Source organism: Oncorhynchus clarkii, chromosome 16 (genome assembly GCF_045791955.1).
Source record: "Oncorhynchus clarkii lewisi isolate Uvic-CL-2024 chromosome 16, UVic_Ocla_1.0, whole genome shotgun sequence".
Lineage (NCBI taxonomy): Eukaryota > Metazoa > Chordata > Actinopteri > Salmoniformes > Salmonidae > Oncorhynchus > Oncorhynchus clarkii.
The window spans coordinates 33524580-33546158 of NC_092162.1; the positions used below are offsets into that span (position 1 = coordinate 33524580).

Sequence of the window (21579 nt, forward strand, 5' to 3'; positions counted from 1 at the left end):
CGTTACTGATATTTAGAAATATTTTCTTCCTTCTCACTTTTATGGTGGGACCCACACCCAATTTCCCCAAGAGGCAAACATTGTGTTTAAACCAGCATCTCGGTTGCATCCAAAATAGCACCCCATTCCCTCCAGAGTGCACTACTTTTATCCAGGGCCCATATGCCCTATTTTTTTGCTAATGCCCTATCGGCCCTGGTTAAAAGTAGTGCACTATGTAGTGAATATGGTGCCATTTGGGACGCAGAATATGCTGTTTATTCATATATGAGTAGGAGTGTGCCTCACGGTATTAACACAATTTATTTTCATTGCATGCATGACAAATCTGATATTTTAAGCTATTGGGAGATTATAACCTGCTCAAAAAAATAAAGGGAACTCTAAAATAACACATCCTAGATCTGAATGAATAAAATATTCTTATTAAATACTTTTTTCTTTACATAGTTGAATGTGCTGACAACAAAATCACACAAAAATTATTAATGGAAATCAAATTTATCAACCCATGGAGGTCTGGATTCGGAGTCATACTCCAAATTAAAGTGGAAAACCACACTACAGGCTGATCCAACTTTGATGTATTGTCCTTAAAACAAGTCAAAATGAGGCTCAGTAGTGTGTGTGGCCTCCACGTGCCTGTATGACCTCCCTACAACGCATGGGCATGCTCCTGATGAGGTGGCGGATGGTCTCCTGAGGGATCTCCTCCCAGACCTGGACTAAAGCATCCTGGACAGTCTGTTGGTGGATGGAGCGAGACATGATGTCCCAGATGTGCTCAATTGGATTCAGGTCTGGAGAACGGGCGGGCCAGTCCATAGCATCAATGCCTTCCTCTTGCAGGAACTGCTGACACACTCCAGCCACATGAGGTCTAGCATTGTCTTGCAATGCAGGAGGAACCCAGGGCCAACCGCACCAGCATATGGTCTCACAAGGGGTCTGAGGATCTCATCTCGGTACCTAATGGCAGTCAGGCTACCTCTGGCGAGCACATGGAGGGCTGTGCGGCCCCCCAAAGAAATGCCACCCCACACCATGACTGACCCACTGCCAAACCGTTCATGCTGGAGGATGTTGCAGGCAGCAGAACGTTCTCCACGGCGTCTCCAGACTCACGTCTGTCACATGTGCTCAGTGTGAACCTGCTTTCATCTGTGAAGAGCACAGGGCGCCAGTGGCGAATTTGCCAATCTTGGTGTTCTCTGGCAAATGCCAAACATCCTGCACGGTGTTGGGCTGTAAGCACAACCCCCACCTGTGGACATCGGGCCCTCATACCACCCTCGTGGAGTCTTGTGCACATTTGCGGCCTGCTGGAGGTCATTTTGCAGGGCTCTGGCAGTGCTCCTCCTGCTCCTCCTTGCACAAAGGCGGAGGTAGCGGTCCTGCTGCTGGGTTGTTGCCCTCCTACGTCTCCTGATGACCTGGCCTGTCTCCTGGTAGCGCCTCCATGCTCTGGACACTACGCTGACAGACACCGTCTCATGCTACCACTAGAGTGAAAGCACTGCCAGAATTCAAGTGACCAAAACATCAGCCAGGAAGCATAGGAACTGAGAAGTGGTCTGTGGTCATCACCTGCAGAACCACTCCTTTATTGGGGGTGTCTTGCTAATTGCCTATAATTTCCACCTGTTGTCTATTCCATTTGCACAACAGCATGTGAAATGTATTGTCAATCAGTGTTGCTTCCTAAGTGGACAGTTTGATTTCACAGAAGTGTGATTGACTTGGAGTTACATTGTGTTGTTTAAGTGTTCCCTTTATTTTTTTGAGCAGTGTATATTTAAGCAATAAGGCCCACAATGCAGAGTGCCTGGATAAAGCCCTTAGCCGTGGTCTATTGGCAATATACCACAACGTATCTTATTGCTATTATAAACTGGTTACCAACGCAATTAAAGCAGTAAAAATGTAATGTTTTGTCATATCTGTGGAATACGGACTGATATACTACGGCTTTCAGCCAATCAGCCTTCAGGGCGTGAACCACCAAGTTTATAATAAAGGACAGGATATGTTTGGTATTTTAGAATTTACAGTTATGGTTTCTTACACTGACAGTAGTCTAAGAGAGACTTATCCACGGCTTTGTATCTTTGAAATCATTCCTTTTGGCAATGTTTTTTCTATCGTAGGCTATAGCCTATTTAGTGAGCCGAAATCAAGTCAGAGTATCTATCTGTCTGTCTGCTCTTCTATGTCTAGACGAGTTATCCAATCACTGCCTGTCGGTAATAATTCTGCCGTGGATTTCCGAAAGATTTTCCACTGTTACTCTGGTAAGAGGATGTGGAGCAGCGCTATTCTCTTGAGAGGGGCAGTCAGAGACGCAGTTAGAGATGTGGGCCGTAATTCTGCTACTGGCTGCTGCAGGGGTTCTGATCACCCCCACAGGATAGGCTGGTAGCGCTGTCTCTGACATCACTATGCTGAGTTTGGCACAGAGCTAGGGAGGCTTATGTTATGGACACGGGCTGCACTTCATTCAACAAAGTTGTTCCCTCCTCCCTTCTGGCCTTCGTTAATCCACCTGCAGGATTTATCTGATAGGACTGGGAAGTAAAGGCGGAAACTAACCCAGCGGGCAAAAGTTGTTGCAGTGATGTCACTTTTACCAACTAGAAAAGGACGCCTTTAACTGGTCGTAGTAATGTGACCAGATACCAAACAAAATGACGTTTTTCAAGTAAAATTGTATTTGTTAAATGCACCGAATATAACTGGTGTAGACTTTACCTTGAACTGCTTGATTACAAGACCTTTCCTATGATGCAGAGTTTCAAAATAATACTACAAATAAAATAGTAACACAAAGGGTAATAAAATTAACAGGGAGTAACCAGACCAATGTGCAGAGAGATACGGGGTATTTGACGTAGATACATGAAAGCAGGGTAAAGCGACTAGGCATCAGGATAGATAATAAGAGTAAAGTAAAGAAAAGATTGATTTGAACTTTTCGCACCAAAGTACGTTAATCTCTAGGAGACAGAACGCATCTCCTTCCTGAGTGGTATGACAGCTGTGTGGTCCCATGGTGTTTTTACTTGGGTACTATTGTTTGTACAGATGAACGTGGGACCTTCAGGCGTTTGGAAATTGCTCCCAAGGATGACCCAGACTTGTGGAGGTCTTTTTTTCCCCCATGATGTCAAGCAAAGAGGCACTGAGTTTGAAGGTAGGCCTTGAAATACATCCATAGGTACACCTCCAATTGACTCAAATGATGTCAATTAGCTATATGAAGCTTCTAAAGCCATGACATCATTTTCTAGAATTTTCCAAGCTGTTTAAAGGCACAGTCAACTTAGTGTATGTAAACTTCTGACCCACTGGAATTGTGACACAGTGAATTATAAGTGAAATAATCTGTCTGTAAACAATTGTTGGAAAAATGACTTGTGTCATGCACAAAGTAGATGTCCTAATCGACTTGCCAAATCTATAGTTTGTTAACAAGACATTTGTGGAATGGTTGAAAAATGAGTTAATGACTCCACCCTAAGTGTATGTAAACTTCCAAATTCAACTGTATGTGTAGCATCGGAATGTGTGTTGTGTGTGTGCGTATGTAAATGTGTGTGGATTTTTTGTCGAGTGTCAATGTAATGTGTGTGAGTGAGTGTGTATACATTAAGAACATCACAGACTGACCAGGTGAATACAAGTGAAAAGGCATGATCCCTTATTGATGTCACTTGTTAAATCCACTTCAATCAGTAGATGGGGGGGTGGAGACAGGTTGAAGACAATTGAGACATGAATTGTGTATGTGTGCCATTCAGAGGGTGAATGGGCAGACAAACGTTTTAAGTGCCTTTGAACAGGGTATGGTAGTAGGTGCAAGGCACACTAGTGTGTGTCAAGAACTGCAACGCTGCTGGGTTTTTCACACTCAACAGTTTCCCTTGTGTATCAAAGGACATCCAGCCAACTGTGGGAAGCATTGGAGTAAACATGGACCAGCATCCCAGTGGAACGCTTCTGAGACCTTGTTGAGTCCATGCCCCGATGAATTGAGGATGTTCTGAGGGCAAAAGGGGGGGGGGGGGGGGGGGGTGAGCAACTAAATATTAGGAAGGTGTCCTTAATGTTTGGTATAGGGTCAGAGCAAGATAGAGTCAGTGCAGATAGTTTGGGTACCATTAAGTGACTATTTAGCAGTCTTATTCTTATGGCTTGGGGGTAGAAGCTATGTCGGAGCCTGTTGGTTCAAGAGCCCATGCTCCAGTACCATTTGCCGGATGGGAGCAGAGTGAACAGTCTATGGCTTGGTTGGCTGGAGTCTTTAGCAATTTTTCAGGCCGCCTCTGATACCGCCTGATATAGAGCTGTAGTCTATGAACAGCATTCTCACTTAGTTATTTCCCCTCTTGTCCAGGTGGGAGAGGGCAGTGTGAAGTGATTGTGTCATCTGTGGGTCTGTTGGGGCGGTATGCGAATTGGAGTGGGTCTAGGCTGTCTGGGGTGATGGTGTTTATAATTATAAATGTGAGTACCACGGGGTGATAATAATTTAGGGAGGTTACCTTAGAGCTTTTGGGAACAGGGACAATGGTGGTCAGCTTGAAACATGTTGGGATTACAGACTGGGACAAGGAGAGATTGAAAATGTCTGTTGCCAGCTGGTCTGCGCATGCTTTGAGACCACCCCCTGGTATTCCGCCTTGTGGTTGTTAACCCGTTTAAATGTTTTGCTCATGTGGGCCACGGAGAGCGAGATCACACAGTCATCCAGAAAAACACAAGACAAAGTGTTTTATTCCTCGACACGAGCATAAAAGGTATTTAGCTCGTTTGGTAGTTCTGCATCGCTGGGCAACTCATGGCTGGATTTCCGTTTGCAAGCCCTGCCACATACGACGAGCATCGGAGCCAGTGTAATAGGATTCAGCCTTCCTCCTAGATTGTCCTTTTGCATGTTTGATGTCTCGTCGGAGGTCTTGGCGGGCTTTCTTGTATGCGCCCATGTCCGTGTCCCGTTCATAGCTCTAGCCTTTAGCCCATAGTTTTTGGTTTGGATACATTCTTATGGTCACTGTGAGGAGGATATTGTCTACGCACTTATTGATGAAGCCTGTGACTGTTGTGGTAAACACTTATTGATGAAGCCTGTAACTGTTGTGGTAAACACTTATTGATGAAGCCTGTGACTGTTGTGGTAAACACTTATTGATGAAGCCTGTGACTGTTGTGGTAAACACTTATTGATGAAGCCTGTGACTGTTGTGGTAAACACTTATTGATGAAGCCTGTGACTGTTGTGGTAAACACTTATTGATGAAGCCTGTGACTGTTGTGGTAAACACTTATTGATGAAGCCTGTGACTGTTGTGGTAAACACTTATTGATGAAGCCTGTGACTGTTGTGGTAAACGTAATGCTGTCTGATGAATCCCAGAACATATCTCAGTCTGTACTAGCAAAACAGTTTTGTAGCCTCAAGATCTCATCATGAAAAAGACTCCTTTACCTGGTTAGAACAGAGACCAGTTGGTTGTAATAGTTGTTATCTTCTCAACCAGAAAAGTCAACATTATAACACTATTGTTAAAGAGACTTAAACATTATCTCATGAGAGACTAGTGTTGTCACGATAGCAGAATTTTTACTTTGATACCAGGTTAAGTATCACTATACTCGATACCAAAACGATTCCACAGCAAAAATAAATGAGTCTTATTAGCCAATGTCACAGAATGGCAGTTGATCTGGACCAGCGTTTCCCAAACTCTGTCCTCGGGACCCCAAGGGGTGCACATTTTGGTAACACTATACACCTGATTCAAATGATCAAAGCTTGATGATTAGCTGATTATTTGAATCAGCTGTGTAGTGCTAGATAAAAAAAACAAAAATACTTATTTTATTATACTGATCAGCAACAATTGCATAGGAGAAGCAATCTCTTCTTTTATAAAAGTGTGCGCTGTCGCTTTAAGACCATGACGTCATGTGCACACACACTCAGTTCGAGGCTTGAGCAAAGAGGATGATCTTGACTGGGTGAGAAGTCAGGCGGGGGAGACAAAATGAACGACAATTGTTTTAGGTGACAATCAGCTTTGAAATCAGCAATATTTAGCTTTATGGTTTGCATAATATATACAAGGTACTAGGGTAGGGAATTTATGTTGGCTTCAGCTGTAAGCTAGCAAGTAAAGTTCCCACTGGGCACACACTGGTTGAACCAACGTTGTTTCCAGATCATTTCAATGAAATTACATTGAACCAACGTGGAAAAGACGTTGAATTGATGTCTGTGCCCAGTGGTTTAGCCTACAAAGCGGAAGCTACCGGTATCTTCAGGCTAGAGCTAGCAATGAGTAAGTAGAGCAGACAAGGCGCAGGCACGTTGCGCTCACGCTATAAGGGGGCAACGGCTGTGATCAAAGACAGACTTGATCCTCGCTCAATCAGTAGACCACGTGAGACACATTTAAAAGAAGTACCGAAAGTAACAAAAATGTGAGTACCGAACCGTTTTTGATGGTCTAGTATCAAAAAAGTAACAACGTTTTGGGGTACTTTGCAACACTGTGAGACATACTGTTGATTGACATTCAATTGAACAATGATATTGCACAGAAAAGGAGGCACCGCTGTGATCAAGGCATCTTCCGCTTTTTTGTATTGAATATACAGAAGACTCTTTGACTAGAAAATAATGTGCGGAAACACCTAATCCCACTGTGTATGTGCACATGAGCATAATTTCTGATGACATACCGGATCCCCTAAATATTGTATGGGCCCATCTCCCACTTTGAAATAGCAGCATGCGTCAGCTGTACGCCATCAACCTCCCCTCAACACACACACACACACACACACACACACACACACACACACACACACTCTTGGATGGTGCATGTCTGTCATTTAGAACTCACTTTTATTCTTGGTGGTGCAACAAAGAGGAGGCAGTCACTTTGTTCTACACAGCAGTGGTCTAACACTGTGTCTCTACGTGTTCTATTCATTTAAAGCTCCCTAAGATCCCTCCTCTCCCAACACTGATCAATTAAGACATTAACAAGGGCTGATTGCTGAGGGAAATGACTCAGAAGGAATCTGATGGGAAACTTCCTCGTTGTCAAAGTTAGGAAAGCCATGCCAATCGGAAATTCCTTTAATTAACCATTAGCAATAAAAGTAAATATTGTTTCACCCCCCCCAATAATCAAGTATCTTCTCAACCATTTTTGCAATATTAGTCAAATAAAATATAGCGTACCCACCATTTAAAGCATGACGTAATGCAAAGACATAATGTGAATCAAAGTAAACTGATGACCGTCACACTGACCAAGATGGGTTCCCACAGGTGATACTGACTAACCACAGAACACAATTACTCACTGTTGAGTTCCCTGACTTCCCTCCCATCACAAATACTCTGTCAGACGGATTCATTCACTTCTATTCTTCTAAAGTTAAGTGGATTTGATTGGAGGCTTACCTGGTCCCAGTCTATACTGCGGAAAAACGTGTGCGACTTGATGTCAGAGAAGCCCGTTTGGACCTGGCAACCCAGACGCTCTTTGGGGTCCTGTTAGGTGGAGAGAAACGAGTAGAATCAAGAGTTGGCATGCTCAACGCAATAGTCCATAAACAAACAAAGTGAAAATGACAGAAAATCTATATCTGCCGCCAGTCATTCAAGCATATTTGTGGCACCAATTTTAATAGATGGTTTATAACACCAATTACAGCGAAGTGATCTTGGTCGAATGTAGAGATGTAATATTAACTCAAATTAAACAAAGTTCAGTCAGTATTTCCCTCAAACAAACCCTTACACAATTCCTTTACCCTTAAAAATCTCAAAACAAGGTGAATATCAAAATACCACCAATGAAAAACACACACTAACTCCTGCCAACAATTCACAGATCAACGATTGTATTAACAGTTTAACTCCATAATCTTTACTTTATATTCATCTGTTGTTTGATCTACTACTATTTTAGATTATTCTGTGGAAATATAATCCAGAGCAGTATTTTTTTGTTACAGTTGCAGTCGGAAGTTTACATACACTTAGGTTGGAGCCATTAAAACTCGTTTTTCAACCACTCCACAAATTTCTTGTTAACAAACAATAGTTTTAGTCGGTTAGGACATCTACTTTGTGCATGACAAGTAATTTTTCCCAAAATTGTTTACAGACAGATTATTTCACTTATAATTCACTGTATCACAATTCCAGTGGGTCAGAAGTTTACAAACACTAAGTTGACTGTGCCTTTAAACAGCTTGGAAAATTCCAGAAAATTATGTCATGGCTTTAGAAGCTTCTGAGGCTAATTGACATCATTTCAGTCAATTGGAGGTGTACCTGTGGATGTATTTCAAGGCCTACCTTCAAACTTAGTGCCTCTTTGCTCAATATACAAATGCCTGAAGGTACCACGTTCATCTGCACAAACAATAGTACACTGTCTCCTAGAGATGAACGTACTTTGGTGAAAAAAGTGCAATTCACTCCCAGAACAACAGCAAAGGACCTTGTGAAGATGCTGGAGGACACAGGTACAAAAGTATCTATATTCACAGTAAAACGAGTCCTATATCGACATAACCTGAAAGGCCGCTCAGCAAGGAAGAAGCCATTGCTCCAAAACGGCCGTAAAAAGCCAGACTACAGTTTGCAACTGCACATGGGTACAAAGATCGTACTTTTTGTAGAGATGTACTCTGGTCTGATGAAACAAAAAAAGAACTGTTTGGCCATAATGACCATTGTTGCGTTTGGAGGAAAAAGGGGGAGGCTTGCAAGCCGAAGAACACCATCACAACCGTGAAGCACGGCGGTGGTAGCATCATGTTGTGGGGGTGCTTTGCTGCAGGAGGGACTGGTGCACTTCAAAAAATAGATGGCATCATGAGGAAAGAAAATTATGTGGATATATTGAAGCAACACCTCAAGATATCAGTCAGGAAGTTAAAGCTTGGTCACAAATGGGTCTTCCAAATGGACAATGACCCCAAGCATACTTCCAAAGTTATGGCAAATGGCTTAAGGACAACAAAGTCAAGGTACTGGAGTGGCCATCACAAAGCCCTGACCTCAATCCCATAGAAAATGTGTGGGCAAAAATGAAAAAATGTGTTTCGAGCAAGGAGGCCTTACAAACCTGACTCAGTTACACCAGCTCTGTCAGGAGGAATGGGCCAAAATTCACCCAACTTATTGTGGGAAGCTTGTGGAAGGCTACCCGAAACGTTTGACCCAAGTGAAACTATTTAAAGGCAATGCTACCAAATACTAATTGAGTGTATGTAAACGTCTGACCCACTAGGAATGTGTTGAAATAAATAAAAGCTGAAATAAATAATTCTCTCTATTATTATTCTCACATTTCACATTCTTAAAATAAAGTGGTGATCCTAACTGACCTAAAACAGGGAATTTTTACTAGGATTAAATGTCAAGAATTGTGAAAAATTTAGTTTAAATGTATTTGCTAGGGTGTATGTAAACTTCCGACTTCAACTGTACACACACTAACACAACTTTGAACAAAACTATAAACACACATACAGTTACATATTATGTTAAAAAACAAAAGTCTTGACTAAAAGACAATTACGCTCTTCTATGATATATACATCGTTCAAGGGTTTAAACTCCACCAACAAAACGATATCATCAAAATTTTAAATGAGAGAATTCCAGGACCACGGAGCTGGATTTGGATTCATCAGATCAAAGGACAGATTTCCACCTGTCTAATGTCCATTGCTCGTGTTTCTTGGCCCAAGCAAGCCTTTTTTTCTTATTGGTGTCCTTTAGTAGTGGTTTCTTTGCAGCAATTCGACCATGAATGCCTGATTCACGCAGTCTCCTCTGAACAGTTGTTTTAGATGTGTCTGTTACTTGAACTCTGTGAAGCATTTATTTGGGTTGCAATCTGAGGTGCATTTAACTCTAATTAACCTATCCTCTGCAGCAGAGGTAACTCTGGGTCTTCCTTTCCTGTGGTGTTCCTCATGAGAGCCAGTTACATCATAGCGCTTGATGGTTTTTGCGACTCTACTTGAAGAAACTTATAAACCACATTGACTGACATTCATGTCTTAAAGTAATGATGGGCTGTCGTTTCTGTTCTTGCATAATATGGACTTGGTCTTTTACCAAATAAAGCTATCTTCTATATACCACCCCTAACTTGTCACAACACCACTGATAGGCTCAAACGCATTAAGAAGGAAAGAAATTCCACAAATTTACTTTTAACAAGGCATACCTGTTAATTGAAATGCATTCCAGGTGACTACCTCATGAAGCTGGTTGAGAGAATGCCAAGAGTGTGCAAAGCTGTCATCAAGGCAAAGGGTGGCTACTTTGAAAATCTCAAATATAAAATATATTTTGGTTTGTTTAACACTTTTTTGGTTACTACATGATTCCATTTGTGTTATTTCATAGTTTTGATGTCTTCACTATTATTCTACAACGTAGAAAATGAAGTAAAACTCTGGATTGAGTAGGCGTTTCCCAACTTTTGACTGATGCTCTATACATAAACAATATCTAGAGTATTCTACACACTCACACACTCCTAGAGTATATTATACAGCATAAGCAAATCCAATGCAAGTTATTATCTTTCTTTCCCTCTCACAAGCACACGTGTACACACATACCACAGACATACCACATGCGGGTGTGCATGCATGGATGTCTCATGGTAGGGTGGGATATGCAAAATGGGTCATGTTTGAGCACTTTCTGACCACTTCTAACATGGACAAACATGTATGGAAGGTTTTGTTTGCACCACAACAGAATCTCCCATAAGTGTTCAATAGGGTTGAGATCTGGTGACTGACATGTATATGTCGTTGTCATGCTCATCAAACCATTCAGTAACCACTCGTGCTGTATGGATGGAGGCATTATCATCCTATGGGGGCATAGCCTGGTAGCCAAAATAATGGCCTGCCCAGAATTTTTATACGTGACCCTAAGCATGATGGGACTTTAATTGCTTAATTAATTCAGGAACCACACCTGTGTGGAAGCACCTGCTTTCAATATAATTTGTTTACTTAAGTGTTACCATTATTTTGTCAGTTACCTGGAGGTTTCCCTGAGAGTTGTGCAAGGTTGGCAGAACCTTATTCAAAAGGATTCACAGCTGTAATGGCCATCAAGTATTAACTCTGGGGTGTGAAGACATACAAAATCAATCCATCCACATTTTGTATTTCTTAGTCATTTGGACAATTTTCTATAATTTTTCTGTCACTTTGAAAATGTTGTGTAGATCAGCAGGTAAAAAATACAATTTGATCCCTTTGTAGATTTAATTGCATGGCAGCAAAATGTGAAGACTGTGCAAGGAGTGTGTAGACTTTCACTAGTGACTGTATGTACTGTATGTATGTAACCAATTCCCTCAGCTGACTTCAACAGTGGGACTGTGTTCTTTTTCATCAGTACCATTATTTTATTATTAGCACCCTAACTAGCAGAGGCTTAATGCATGTGATAAGCCAGTCCAAGGCCAGTCACACAATACTATACTGTGTCTTACTATAGCCATGCATATCGGGGTTGATACACTCGCACACGTGTAGAAACAAATACACGTGTAAGTAACTGTAGTGGATGTGAAAGTCGGCCATAGCATAACACACAAAAAACATGTGAAAGCACACACAAACTCGCTGTCTCTCAGCCAAATGGGTAAGGCCTTCACAGAGTGGCTGTCATGTTGCTGTCCTAATGTGGTCTTGGCCACGTTCCTACACAAGCTGATTTCACTGAGCACTGCAAATAGACAGGGAGAGGGGGAGGGAAGGAGAGAGGGAGACACCTGATTGGCCACACTGGGTTTACACTTCAGCGTTCTTCTCTCACCTTGTTTAAAAAGCCCTTCAGCACGCTGGCGGCCTTCACCGACAGAGACCTTGGGATGCGAATGGGCTTTTCGAGAATAACTGTTTGGGGAAGACAGAGAAAAAGAATGATTGAGAAAGAGAGAAGGTAAGACAATCCTGCGAAGGGCGGGAGGCAAACAATTGGTGATTCACCATTCGGCCTGCCTGTGGGTCCCAGTGCCTGCTGCGTACGAGCGAGTGGGCGGAAGAGAGAAGAGGAGGAAGGATGAGGGGGCACTGTTCTGCGACTGCGTCAGTCGTGTGCAGCCTTGAGACTAATGGCACTCACAATATTGGATCAACAGCCTGGACATTAAGAACACATGTGAAGTAGTACAGCACGTTCGGTTTTTTGCAGCAGGAAACAGTTTGGTAGTATTGTGTATAGCCTCATCTTGTGTTGGTTAGTTGGACTCACTGCCACTCTGGGTATGTCCCAATAATATCTCCTTCCTCCTGAGGTGTGCACATGTTCACTCCTCCCCACATTAAAAGCATTGGATTGGTGAAGGCATGGGCTAGATGAAATTTCTTAAACCAGTCATTTCCTGTTAAATCCATAAAGGCAAGTGAACAAGTTCGTACTTCGGGAGAAAGGAGAGGTTATTGGGACGCACTCTGTCGGGTCAAGTCAATTCTTGATTGACCTCAAATCCCCTCTCCCCCAGCAACACAGCAAAACAGATAGATATTTCTGATTCCTCAACAACAAACATTGCATGTCTAGGAGCAGACGAGGCGGACGCAAAGCCTCTCTGATGAACAGATTACAGACAGAAGAGTAGTGTTGTTTATCCTCTTCTTCCTAAATGCCCCCAGCCGGCCGGCCCGCTCTGTTGTGTTTGTTTACACTGAGTCCTAATGGAATGTTAACTGGATCAGTCACTGGCTGCATCTCAAATGGCTAGGGCTCTGTTCAAAAGTAGTGCACTATGTAGGGAATAGGGTGCCATTTGGGATGCAGCCTCTGTGATGGGGTTAAGGAGCTTGGCCTAGGGCCAGGGTTAGGAACACTGATGGTGGCATGTGTCTAGTGGTCGCCAGAAGGAAGGGTTGGGTAGTGGTATAGTATGGCAGAGCGTAGCATAGTATAGACGGAAAGGCAAGCAGACCGAAGGAAAAGGCAAACAGACAGACAAGCGGACAGACTGACATTTAGTACAACACGTTCCATGACATTCTCATTTGGTTACAACCTAATTGTCATGGAATTTTGAATACCACCATGCCAACCCCAAACAACAAACAAAACTAAGGAGATGATTGTGGACTTCAGGAAACAGCAGAGGGAACACCCCCCTATCCACATCGATGGAACAGTAGTGGAGAGGGTAGCAAGTTTTAAGTTCCTCGGCATACACATCACAGACAAACTGAATTGGTCCACTCACACAGACAGCATCGTGAAGAAGGCGCAGCAGCGCCTCTTCAACCTCAGGAGGTTGAAGAAATTTGGCTTGTCACCAAAAGCACTCACAAACTTCTACAGATGCACAATCGAGAGCATCCTGGCGGGCTGTATCACCGCCTGGTATGGCAACTGCACCGCCCTCAACCGTAAGGCTCTCCAGAGGGTAGTGAGGTCTGCACAACGCATCACCGGGGGCAAACTACCTGCCCTCCAGGACACCTACACCACCCGATGTCACAGGAAGGCCATAAAGATCATCAAGGACATCAACCACCCGAGCCACTGCCTGTTCACCCCGCTATCATCCAGAAGGCGAGGTCAGTACAGGTGCATCAAAGCTGGGACCGAGAGACTGAAAAACAGCTTCTATCTCAAGGCCATCAGACTGTTAAACAGCCACCACTAACACTGAGTGGCTGCTGCCAACACACTGACACTGACTCAACTCCAGCCACTTTAATAATGGGAATTGATGGGAAATGATGTAAATATATCACTAGCCACTTTAAACAATGCTACCTTATATAATGTTACTTACCCTACATTATTAATCTCATATGCATACGTATATACTGTACTCTATATCATTGACTGTATCCTTATGTAATACATGTATCACTAGCCACTTTAAACTATGCCACTTTGTTTACATACTCATCTCATTTGTACATACTGTACTCGATACCATCTACTGTATCTTGCCTATGCTGCTCTGTACCATCACTCATTCATATATCCTTATGTACATATTCTTTATCCCCTTACACTGTGTACAAGACAGTAGTTTTGGAATTGTTAGTTAGATTACTTGTTATTACTGCATTGTCGGAACTAGAAGCACAAGCATTTCGCTACACTCGCATTAACATCTGCTAACCATGTGTATGTGACAAATACAATGTGATTTGATTTGATTTGAAACTCTGTCTGCATGTCTATGGTTCTGTGGTCTGGCATGTGTGCCAGGGTTTCCCAGGGTGAGGTTGGCACAGGTCAGGCTTGTGGCATAAGGCTAGCCCTCCCCTACAGAGAGAGGGGCTGGTTTCCGCTAGCGAGGTGGCATCAAGGAGACATGCTGCTTGCCCTGTGGGGGCGTGAGGAGGACCAAAAGGCTGGCAGATGCCCGTTCCAATGCCCATGCCCAGACTGCCATGGGTGGGCATGGTGGAGAGAGACTGGGGGGGAGGTATGGAGGAATGTTCGCTACTGCGGGGTATGGGGGGTTGTAGTACAGGATAGCACATACAAATATAATTACTGGAACGGACATCCCATTCAATCAATTATATTTCTATGGTATAATACAGTTGTCTCTCCAGTGGTCTTGCCTTTCCAGATAGCTCTAGCTGTCCAAATGTCTCATATTTATTTTTAGTGTAGAAATCTTTATCGGTTTTAACACAAAATACATAAAACATATTGAATGACGTGTGATGTGTTTGTGTGCTGTCTTATAGGGTTTTGGAGCACCAAAATGCTTTTATATATATCCATTATATAGATATAAAAAGTTTGACATATATAGGAATATTAAGTACTACTATCCTGGATAATCATGCCCTTGAGTGGAGGAGTGAGTAGCCAATGTGTGGAGAGCATTTGTTTTTGTTTTTGACACAAAATAGCCACCATGCATCAAACCCGGTGGCTGCTACATTGCGTAGTAGTAGGGAATGTCACACTTAACAATGTCAAACACTTTGAGACATTAGTTGTGTTCGTATACTCATACTAACCACACTAACCATACTATTTGTGACGTGAATTGAGTATATAGTATGCTTATTGGTCATAGTATGGATATAGTTAATATGCCAAATGTTCCCGGTAGTTGTACAAAATATGAAGTATACACGCAGAGGACACTATTTCCGTACTTTAGGGCCCATAATGCAATTTATCAGGAAACGGGTGTGGCTTCACATTGTTTCAAGATTTGAAGAAAATGGCGGAACATATGCAGTCGAAGTACAACGAGAGCGGATACAAATTAGTTGCTTTAACTAATTATGACGAATGTTAAGAAAATGTTGAGCAAAGTAATAAAGGAATGACTTTTCAAATAAGTTACCTTACACGTTATATTGGCTGACAATTTGTTAGCTACGCTGTCCTTACGAACCACATAGCATATCATTACAGCAGTATGTACCGGTATGTTAGCTAACTACCTAACATTAGTAGTTATACATCAAACTTGACAGTATATTAACTATATAGGATATCTAGCTAACTACCCAACGTTTGTTGACTTGATTATTCCCATCATTCTTAGCTTAGCTAAATGGTATAGTCGTTGTGCGTTCTCAATGGACATTCGGGTGTTTCGTAAATTCGCTCTGGCTCTACTCTGATTTCAGAGCACTCTCGTCCGAGTGTACCAGATCGCAGAATAATGAATTTACGAGCACTCAATGTCCGGTGTCAGTAAACGTCGGCAAAAAAGCATAATTAAATTGTTGCCAGCAGCCTAGTTAAAGTCACCAACGCTCTAGATAACAAGAAAACTGCCTAACCAGCTTTGCTAGGGCGAGTAAAATGGTCAGAGAGGTCTCATTTGTGTCTGGAAGTAGCTAGCTAGCAAGCTAGCCAACGTTAGCTGGGTGCTTGACTGCCGTTGTACGGTCAGAACGCTCAAATCAACCCTACTCCTCGGCCCGAGCATCCAGTGTGTGCTCCGAGAGCGAAAAACTCTGAATTTACAATCTGACAACGCTCTGAATTTACAATCTGACAACGCTCTGAATTTACAATCTGACAACGCTCTGAATTTACAATCTGACAATGCTCTGAATTTACAATCTGACAATGCTCTGAATTTACGAGCTCACTCTGGCACTCCAGATTGAATTGAAGAACACACCCGAAGTCGTAAAATGTCTAACTAGTCATTTGTTATGCTAACTAGCTAGCAAGAGGTTGCATAGCAACAGCATCAACTTCCAGTAGACAGGCTAACAGCTAGTATGCTCAACTGAAAGCATACTGTTCATTTACAGTATACTAACATTAACTAATAGTATATAGTATGTAGTATGTTAGTATGGGTATTCGAACACAGCTATTGAGTGAGAAGAGCTGTTATGAATCCACATCATACTGTAGTAGAGGGATATCTCACCTTGGAAGAGGTACTCCTCTGTGTTCATGTCAGGATTGTCGGTGATGATGTCAAAAGGGGACCTCCCGGCCATCATCTCAAACATGAGCACACCTAACGCCCACCAGTCAACACTGAACCCTGGAGAGAGAGACACAGACAACGTCGGCCATCTTGGTTAGATTCAGCAATAGTATGGTAATGACAGCGATATGCTCATTCTTTTTTTCCACATATTTTGTATTTAATTGAAGTGGTCGTTTTTTACAATAACTCCTAAATAGCCAATTCCCAGAGCGGAGGTTCTCCCCATTCCCTCCATGTATATGTTTGTTGATGGGAGGGACTCACCGTAGTCTTCCCCTCTGAGGATCTCGGGGGCGATGTAGTTGGGGGTTCCACAGAATGTACTGGTGGTGTCTCCTGGTCTTATGCCCTCCTAATAGGGGGAAGGAGGGAGAAGGAGAGAGAGAAATGAGGGGGGAGAGAGAAGGTGGTGAAGGGAAGGGGAAAGAGAGAGGGGGGAGTGGGGGAAAGAGTGGAGAAGATGGAGAGAAAGAGAGCCAGAGAAAGACAAGTGAAAGAGCATGAGATTTTCGATGTCTAGTGTATTGATCCACTTCTACATAAATGAATGGGAAGTCAAGTAAGCAGCATAGTAGGCAGTACTATAACAGTATACAGTAGGCCTGTGCATGGGTCTCACCTTGCACATCCCGTAGTCTGTCAGCTTGATGTGTCCCTCGTGATCCAAGAGAACGTTGTCCAGTTTCAAATCTCGGTAGAGGATTCCCTTTTCATGCAGGAAATTCAGAGCGATACAAATTTCAGCAGCATAGAATCTGAAAGAAAAGAAGAAGATTCATTCAGGCATGCTTATCCTCGTTCAGAGAATTCCCGGCACCCAGACTCGGTCCAACTTACAGTTCCATTCTGACCTTCGCACAATGTAGAAAACACCCTGAGGCCCACATACAGTATATGGTATTATGTATATTATACAGGAAGGAGTTTCTAACGAATAGGTGATTTCTTTTCAATATTTACATTCTCCACCTCACAATGAATCCCACATACAGTATATGGTATTATGTATATTATACAGGAAGGAGTTTCTAACGAATAGGTGATTTATTTTCGATATTTACATTCTACACCTCACAATTGGCATAGTGAGACGTGGTGGGCTAAATGCTTGTGATTTCTCTACCTCTGGTTTGCTTTCCTGAAAAATACAATATTGCCTATCATATTGGGACGTTAATACGGCCTATTCATCCTTAAAATAAACGGATACGTTTATAGGTTAAAGGAAATGGCAGAGAGCCATGATTGAGGGTTCTGTCCATATGCTTTTGAAGTATCAGAGGAGCAGGAGGATGTTGCTTGTTTACCTTGCGTGTTCTTCTGGTAGTTTCCGTTGCCGTTGCATATGAAACATCAGATCCCCTCCGTTGACGTACTCGATCACGAGAAATAACCTACAATCAGAAGAAATGGGAGAGGAGAAGACATTGGCAAACAATCAGTCTTGGAGTTTTACCAAGATTGCCATTTTCCAAAACAATAACTAGTATTATCATCATTGGCCAACTGAAGGCTGCATGTCAAATTGAATGTCCATTATCTGGCTAAATATGATTTTAAAGTTCTTCGTTAAAAAAAACAACATTTTTTACCTTGGTGAACATTTGGTTTCACTTTAAGTCATGGTTCATGGTCTTATGGTAAAGGCTCACATAGCCTACCTCTAATTGACTACAACTATACATTTCTTTACTTACAATGAGAAGTCTGTCACTGAATGTGTCACTTTTCCCAGAAGCCACAGCTCCGTAGTTTCTTACTTCACATAATGAATGGTGAGCAATTCAGTTGCCTAGTTCCAAGGCCAGTGGAACAATTGTAGAGAAATGGATTCATTTCACCTCTATTTAGCCTGAGTATAAGTCATTCAGAACTCGTTCTCTGTCTGCCTCTTACCGACTCTCTGTCTGAAAGCAAGAGTGAAGGCCCACTAAGAACGGATTGGTGGACGCCTGCTCAAACACGTGCTTCTCTGTCTGCACCCAGTCAATGTCCTGTAAGGGAAACACACAAAGAGAGAGACAGAGAAAAAGACAAAGCATTAGCAACAATTTTGTCATGTCCATAATCATCGTGGACGAGTTGCTCAACAAACAAACAGACCGAGATGCATGATGCCATGTATGACAGTCTTTGTAAACATACTGTATACAGTATTAGCATCCTTTCATGTCCATGTGCTGTCAAATCAGTTCCCCAGAGGAAGAAGTAGTGGAACATTAAGACACAAAGCAGCCATTTTCTTTTCTCATTGCAATGGTACAATACAAGAAGGTTCTCTTCTCTAAGCCACTTTTTATTCAACCCACTGGATTTCTACTCTATTGGTGTTAACCCTTTAGATTCGATTACATTCAATAAACAAGGAAAGACAGAGTAAATTTACTAGTAAATTGATCCAAGTTAGATCACGACGTAGGTAGGTGTCGCCCTAATGATGACCTAAACGGTCTTCTTTCAGATAAAAATAGAAGGCATAACAGAAAGCCTAACACTTAAGTAATGGAAAATACAGTCTGCTCCATAAGTATTGGAATCCTTGATAAAGATGAGAAAAATAGACCGTAGAAAAGATATAATACAAATACTGAGATATATTGTATGCTCCAAAATTTTGGGAAATTATATATTTTTATACTAATACTCAGAGAATGTGCAAAAAAAAAAGTAAAATATGGGGGTCAAAATGATTGGCAACCCTGTTTCCAATACTCTAGCACCCTCCACTTGCGAGGATAGCGACAGTGAGCATTTTTCTAAAATGTTATATGAGAACACGTCTTACACCATCCTCCTTACAGAATCTTTCCAGATCCTTCGTCTGCACTTATGGACTGCCGTCTTCCATTCAGAGATGGCCATTGCAAAATGTTGATTTTGTGGTAATTTAATCATTTCTTTGTATATTTTGATGTGTGCTTGGGGTTATTGTCTTGCTAGAATATCCACTTGTGGCCAAGTGCCATCCTCCTGGCAGAGGCAATGAATTAAGGACCTGACTGTACATGGAAAATATGGGATAAATAAGTATCTCAAAGACAAACAAATTAAGAAATATACACATTTCAGTGTCTACACGGTACATCATTAATTTGTAGTTATTACTCAGTAGTAATACTGGACTATGATCTAATGCAGAGGGGAAACCAAGAGGCACAATCACAAATAAGAGCACTAGTTAGAGAAATAGGCATCTTATGTTCTCTTACTCTGACAAATGAAGGAGTAAAAATAGGCAAACAGCACATGCATAAACATCACACTAAACACTGCATTTAAAGGAAACCATTTCCAACCCCATAATGACCACCTAGATGTAACGTGTAAAATGAGGAGCTCCACTCTAAGCTTCACAAACAACTCAGTAACCTGTTGTAGTGTAGACTAAGTCATACCCTATGCACAATAAATCTTTCTCTCACATAAACACACGTTCACACACAGAAAGCTTTAGAAATCAGAGCACTTTCATTTCCGAGCCCAAGCCAGAGTTGACAGACAGTGAGCAGATTACAGAGCTCTGCCTGCGATTGCGCCAGGAAGACAAACATCTGTTGCTTTTTCCAGGCTGTGAACTTAAACTCCTTCTGACTAATGTCTTTGGATGGGTGGGTCTCTGCACTTTCTATCCATCTCTATGACTTTATGCCTGTTGTTTACATCTACTCATAGAAGTAGACAATTAAATAATTCACTAATATAAAACGGAGATAACCCTCAGTGGTTCTGGCATCGTCACAGAAGCGATCAATAGCAATTGCTGATCAGTGTGCCCTCTATCCATCTCTATGGATCAATGGCAAAGATAAGAGGTTTGCCCTCTAGGTTATATAGCTATAGGAATAGCAACCTGTCTGGCTTTAGCTGGGCGGATATTTTTCTGCTAATTTCTAAAAGCCTGGCCTTGGCTACCCTGGCTGGTAGCCTTGGCTGTCCTGAGAGGGACAGAGACAGGATGCCAAGCTGAGGGGCTGACTAGGCCAAACCGAGGCTAAATACCCATTCAGTTCATCATCAGGCCTCAAACATGGCCAGGACTGACCCCTTTAAACATGTAAACACTCCCCTTGGTCTTTCTGGAGTCGCAATTCAATGGCTCAGACATGAAACGTATGTGGAAGGGTGTACAGGAAATCACGGACTACAAAAAGAAAACCAGCCACATCACGGACACCGACGTGACACTTCCAGAAAAACTAAACACTTTCTTTGCCCGCTTTGAGGATAATACAGTGCCAAAGTCACGGCCCGCTAGGAAGGACTGCACCCCCTCCCCTTCTCCTTCTCCGTGGCCAACGTGAGTAAAACATTTAAACGTGTTAACCCTCGCAAGACTGCTGGCCCAGACGGCATCCCTAGCCGCGTCCTCAGAGCATGCGCAGACCAGCTTGCTGTATAAGGACATATTTAATCACTCCCTATCCCAGTCTGTGGTCCCCACATGCTTCAAGATGGCTACCATTGTTCCTGTACCCAAGAAGGCAAAGATAACTGAACTAAATGACTACCGCCCCGTAGCACTCACTTCTGTCATCATTAAGTGCTTTGAGAGACTAGTCAAGGATCATATGCCCTCCACCTTAGCGGCCACTTCAGTTTGCATACCGCCCCAACAGGTCCACAGACCACCCGAGCCACTGCCTCTTCACACCACTACCATCCAGAAGGCGAGGTCAGTACTGGTGCATCAAAGCTGGGACCAAGAGACTGAAAAACAGCTTCTATCTCAAGGCCATCAGACTGCTAAACAGCAATCACTAACTAAGAGAGGCTGCTGCCTACACTGAGACCCAATCACTGGCCACTTTAATAAATGGATCACTAATCACTTTAAATAATGCCACTTTAATAATGTTTACATATCTTACTTCACTCATATCACATGTATATACTGTATTTTATACCATCTATTGCACCTTGCCGCTCGGCCATCTCTCATCCACGTACTTTTATGTACATATTCTCATTCCCCCTTTAGATTTGTGTGTATCAGGTAGTTGTTGGGAAAATGTTTAGATTACTTGTTAGATATTACTGCACTGTCGAGACTAGAAGCACAAGCATTTTGCTACAATCG

The 21579-nt window shown here is 42.4% G+C and overlaps 1 protein-coding gene across 4 annotated transcripts in view; it reads right to left on the reverse strand.

The window, feature by feature from the left end:
- Positions 1–21579, reverse strand: part of LOC139368337 (protein kinase C zeta type-like) — a 163489-nt gene that overhangs the window by 28338 nt on the left and 113572 nt on the right. For all 4 annotated transcript variants that reach the window (XM_071107099.1, XM_071107098.1, XM_071107097.1 and 1 more), the window contains 7 exons: positions 18399–18496; positions 17810–17896; positions 17122–17257; positions 16767–16854; positions 16437–16556; positions 11885–11964; positions 7475–7564 (listed from right to left, as the gene is read on the reverse strand). In XM_071107099.1, the coding sequence (XP_070963200.1) occupies positions 7475–7564; positions 11885–11964; positions 16437–16556; positions 16767–16854; positions 17122–17257; positions 17810–17896; positions 18399–18496 (699 nt within the window). The remainder of the gene's footprint in view (positions 1–7474; positions 7565–11884; positions 11965–16436; positions 16557–16766; positions 16855–17121; positions 17258–17809; positions 17897–18398; positions 18497–21579) is intronic.